General features: G+C 39.4%; 1 protein-coding gene and 1 pseudogene across 1 annotated transcript in view; one reads left to right on the top strand and one right to left on the bottom strand.

Annotated features, from left to right (window-relative positions):
* The window catches only part of LOC106879954 (ATP-dependent RNA helicase DDX51), a 31,224-nt gene extending 29,061 nt beyond the window's left edge, over nucleotides 1-2,163 (top strand). The window contains exons 16-17 of the mRNA XM_014929714.2: nucleotides 493-630; nucleotides 1,202-2,163. Of these exons, the coding sequence (XP_014785200.1) occupies nucleotides 493-630; nucleotides 1,202-1,258 (195 nt within the window). The 3' untranslated portion in view covers nucleotides 1,259-2,163. The remainder of the gene's footprint in view (nucleotides 1-492; nucleotides 631-1,201) is intronic.
* A 670-nt stretch (nucleotides 2,164-2,833) lies between these two features.
* On the bottom strand, nucleotides 2,834-2,952 carry LOC128247974 (5S ribosomal RNA; annotated as a pseudogene).
* Between the last annotated feature and the right edge of the window lie 2,051 nt (nucleotides 2,953-5,003).

Below are 5,003 nucleotides of genomic sequence, written 5' to 3' on the forward strand. Positions count from 1 at the left end.
ATGATGATGATATATATCATCATCATCGTTTAACGTCTGCTTTCCATGCTAGCATGGGTTGGACGATTTGACTGAGGACTGGTGAACCGGACGTCTACACCAGGCTCCAATCTGATCTGGCAGAGTTTCTACAGCTGGATGCCCTTCCTAATGCCAACCACTCCAAGAATGTAGTGAGTGCTTTTACATGCGACCAGCACGAGGGCCAGTCGGGCGGTACTGGCAACGGCCATGCTCAAAATGGTGTTTTTTACGGGTCACCTGCACAGGAGCCTGTCCAGCGGCACTGGAAACGACCTCGCTCGAATGTTTTCTAGCGTGCCACCGGCACAAGTGCCAGTTGGTTGATGTGATGTTGATCCATTATTATATTATGATGTGTTGTGGTAATTCTATGCTTGGTATAATACTACGACATGTTGGGTGGTGTATGTTTATTCGATGTGATTTTGCAATTTATTTTCCTGTATTTTATCTGAAAATTTCTTCAAGGTTGTTCACCTGAAAACAATGCGTAAACAGTGCCAAAGCAAAAGTAGCCTTTCTCAAATAAAACTCACAAATCAAGTTAGAAAAAAGTATGTCCCTCTTCTACGCAGTGCCGTTGAAGCTCTACCTATATCATTAAAGGTAATTATTGCTCGTTATCTGTATTTTTTTTTTTATCATTTCGTTGTTTTTAGATAGATCCTGGTATGGCTGGTTGGTAAGAAGTTTGCTTTCCAACAACAAGACTTGGGGTTTTGTCCCACTGTGTGGTACCTTGGGCAAATGTCTTTTTACTATAGGCCTAGGTAAAGAAACTCATTGTGAGTGGATTTGGCTGGCAGAAACTGAAAGAAGCCCATTGTCTGTGTGTTTGTGTGTCCTGTCGCCATTTGACAACCTGTGTTGGTTTGTGTATATCCCTATCACTTAGTGGTTTGTCAAAAGAGACCAATAGAATAATCGACAGCATTGATTTTCAAGTAAAACCATTAAAGGCGGTGCCCTGGCATGACCACAGACCAGTGGCTGAAACAAGTAAAAGATTAAAGTTTATTATGTTCCAAACTCCAAAATTCTTCATAATTTTCCAAATTTATTGAAACAGTCGTTCTGCATTTCAATAAAAGAGTTAAGAGTGAAATGTCTCTTTATTCCTTTTTCTCTTTTTTGCAAGTTATCAGTTTATCAATTTATTTATTCTTTTACCTTTCAGGCTGAAAACAAGAAAAACCAACCAAATAAGAAAACTTTACAGAGTAGCAAAGCTTAAATAAATTACATCACTAACATCACACTGAGTCATATTCAGACTTTTTTCATCACACGTACAGTCAAGTAAAATCAAAATCAAATCAAGTCAAATCACGATCAAATGGAAATTGTAGTTGTGGCCGATGCCAGTGCCACCTGATTGGCTCCTGTGCCAGTAGCACGTAAAAAGCACCATCCAAACATAGTCGATGCCAGTTCCCCCCTCCCTCTCGCTGGCTCCCGTGCCAGTGGCATGTAGAAAGCACCCACTACACTCTCGGAGTGGTTGGCGTTAGGAAGGGCATTCAGCTGTAGAAACTTTGCTAGATCAGATTGGAGCCTGGTGCGGCCTCCTTGCTTGCCAGTCCCCAGTCAAATCGTCCAACCCATGCCAGCATGGAAAACGGATGTTAAATGATGATGATGATGATGATGATGATACACATGCACACACTCTCTTTCTCTCACATATATAAGGTGGTGAGCTGGCAAAACCATTAGCTAGACAAAATTCTTAACCACGTTCTTAGTTCAAATTCTGCCGAGGTTGACTTTGCCATTCATCCTATCAGAGTCAATAAAATAAGCACCAGTTGAGCAGTGGAATTGATGTAATTGACTAAGCCCTCTCCCCTAAAAAATTTTTAGGACTTGTACCTTAGTATAAAGGATTGCTGTTTAACAACTACTACACATTTAATTATCAGGGGTGTTATCCTAAAGTTTAGTGATAAGTCTCCCCAAATTTCAAGAGTCTTATTTAGTATTCTTCAAGCTGTATATGCATGCATGCATATATATGTGTGTGTGTGTGTGTGTGTGTATAAATAAATATATATATACGTATATGAGTGATGCCAGTACCACCTGACTGAAATTCAGTTTTGCCATTAATCAATAAATAAAGCTTTTACAATTTGCAAATTTCCGGTAATTTTAGTCAATCAAAAGCCACAGACATATAGGTGCCTGTTTCTATAGTAACAAGCCAAGCTACTTTCTACACATTCTTTTTGTATCTTATTAAATACTTAAAATACATGTGGTATGAGGTGGTCATGAGATGTGCTAAAAATAACAGCTGAATAAGCTTTAAATCACACCATTTTTTTTTTCCATAATCGAATGAATTCCTGTGTGTAGAATAGAAATTCGCAAAATTTTCTGAAAATTCTCCAAAATAAGAGTTATGAGTTATGGCCACAGGTCAATCAATGATTGAAACCAGTAACAGTGAAGAGTATAGAAAAGTAGAAGAAAAATGTTCTTGTAATGTAAGTTCTTCAAAGAATCCTCCCCCAACACAGTTTTCCAAGATCTAGTTCCATGTTTAGTTAATGAGACAAGGAAAATAGAAATACATAGAACTGTGCTTTGTCTGCCTCACTCTGAATTATTTGCAGTGGATTTCAGCACAAGACCTAAAGATTTGTCCTATATTAGTTTCATCATTTAACGTGTGCTTTCCATGCTGTCATGTGTTTAATGGTTTGACAGGAGCTGGTAAGCCAAAGGACAGCACTTAACTCAACTGTCTGCTTTGGCAAGGTTTCTACAGTTGGATGCCCTTCTTAATACCAACCAAAAACTATGATGCTTACAGCACCCAGGCTTCCCAAGCAGTCACCCATCTAAGTTTTAACTAGGTTCAGCATTGCTTAACTTTGGGGATCGGATGAGAACCAGTGCTTTCAACATGATGTGGCTATAAGGTTTAAAGTTAGTAATGGAAAAGTAGTATTCAAGACCCTTTTGAAACTGTCGAGAGGAAAGAAAATGTCTTCAGAAAAGAGAATGAATGCTTTCAACAGAGCAGGCTTCACTAAAAGCATACAAAGACTAAGAGGTCCTTGTATAGTATAGACACGGCAGACTTTGCACAGTTTCTACCTACCAAATTTGGCTCACAAAGCTTAGATTAGACCAAGACTAAGTAGAAGATACTTTAACAAGGTGTGTACAGTAGGATTGAACCTGAAATCACATTGTTGTGAAGCAAACTTTAACCCTTCAGCATTCATATTATTCTGTCAAAGGTTAGCATGCTGGATGAAATGCTTACTGGTATTTCGCCCGTTGCTACATTCTGAGTTCAAATTCCACTGAAGTCGACTTTGCCTTTCATCCCTTCGAGATCAATAAATAAAGTACCAGTTGAACACTGGGGTCGATGTAATCAACTAATCCCCTCGCCCAAAAACTTCAGGCCTTTAAAGTATTATTCTGTGAAAGGTAATGCATTTTTATTCACATTGCTTTGAATGATGCATTATCTTGTAGCTATGAAATTTTGATGAGGTAACAGTTAATTTTTTAGAATGACATTGTAGGGTAGGCGTGAGAGACCAGATCTGGTTTGTTTGAACATAAAATGAGGAGAATATTTTGTCTGGTTTGAATTATTAAAGGCTTAATCACCCAGCCATCTAGCTATGCTACTGTAGTAAATTCTTAAGCATCTGTCAGAAATTTGGGAAGAATTTCAAAATCATTTGTCATTTACTCTATGTCAGACACTTAGTTGTTGTTTAGTCCCAGATCAAGCATGAATATTCTGTCCTTTTCTCATGTATTGTGTATCAAGGACTATCTTATCTGTTGTTTTCAAGGTGGTAAGATAATTTGAGAGTGTTCTGGTTGCTATTTCTACATTGTGACTCCCAAACTAATTGTTACATCTAGAACAGACCCTGACATCAATTAGATCAATCATAGAGGGAATTTCCTACTTATTCATTCTACCTCTTCTTGGTATAATTGTAAAGACCAAAAGATTCGTGCTTTTCCCTCTGACAAGACCATCATCAAACTGCTAGAAATAGCGACCGAATCTCCCTCAAACCTCAGCTGGCTTAGAAATGGATAGGCATTGGGTAAATGTGACCCAAGATATACTGCCCAATAAAGGGTGGGATGGTCATGGCTGGAACGTCTTTGATCAGGGCTGACCTGTGACTAAACAAAAACCTTCATCTTCAAAGGTCATATGAAGCAGAAAGTGCAAAGAGAGAGGTGTAGTGAAACTACCTATCGCCATTAGATACAAAACTGCTATCGCCATTCTTCTCATTTAAATATAAACAAGCGCGGGCATAGCGGAAAACATCAACCTTGTCATCACGTGACTGATCACTATTCGAATCGGCAACTTCTTTGAACCGTTCCCGCCAGAACGCAAACTGACCAATCACGGCCCCTAATAAGGTCATGTGATAGAGTATTTTTCTGTTGTCTGGTGAGCCTATTATCAACCATAAAAGTAGCTTTAATTCAGCGGCAAATTTGTCTCGGTTCAGTTTCCCTTTGAGATCTGTTCCGTGTACCACAAGACGACAGCAGCCAGCGACACATCAACAGCTTCGTCCAACGATGACCACCAACGACGCCGCCACATCAGCAACACGAGTCTACAACTACTAACCAGCATCATCATCATGACCAACACGATTCTACGATTACTACTAACCAGCATCAATCTCCACCAGCGTCTACACGACTTTCTATGTACACCAAAGAAAACCACGGCGGCACATCTCTCTCTTCGATTCTGTTAGGTGATTCATATTCACCACGATAAATAAACAGACAAGAGAATTTCAGCCAGCGACGAACATCTGTATAACGAAGAATCTGCCCTGGCATCGAAGCCAAAACACAACTAGTGATAAGCTCTGCCAAACATACGCCTCACTTCTTTCACATACAGACTCATACTAATGTGTACTCTAAGAACTGGTATAAATGCTCACGGTTACTGACTCTCT

This window comes from Octopus bimaculoides, chromosome 5 (genome assembly GCF_001194135.2).
Source record: "Octopus bimaculoides isolate UCB-OBI-ISO-001 chromosome 5, ASM119413v2, whole genome shotgun sequence".
Lineage (NCBI taxonomy): Eukaryota > Metazoa > Mollusca > Cephalopoda > Octopoda > Octopodidae > Octopus > Octopus bimaculoides.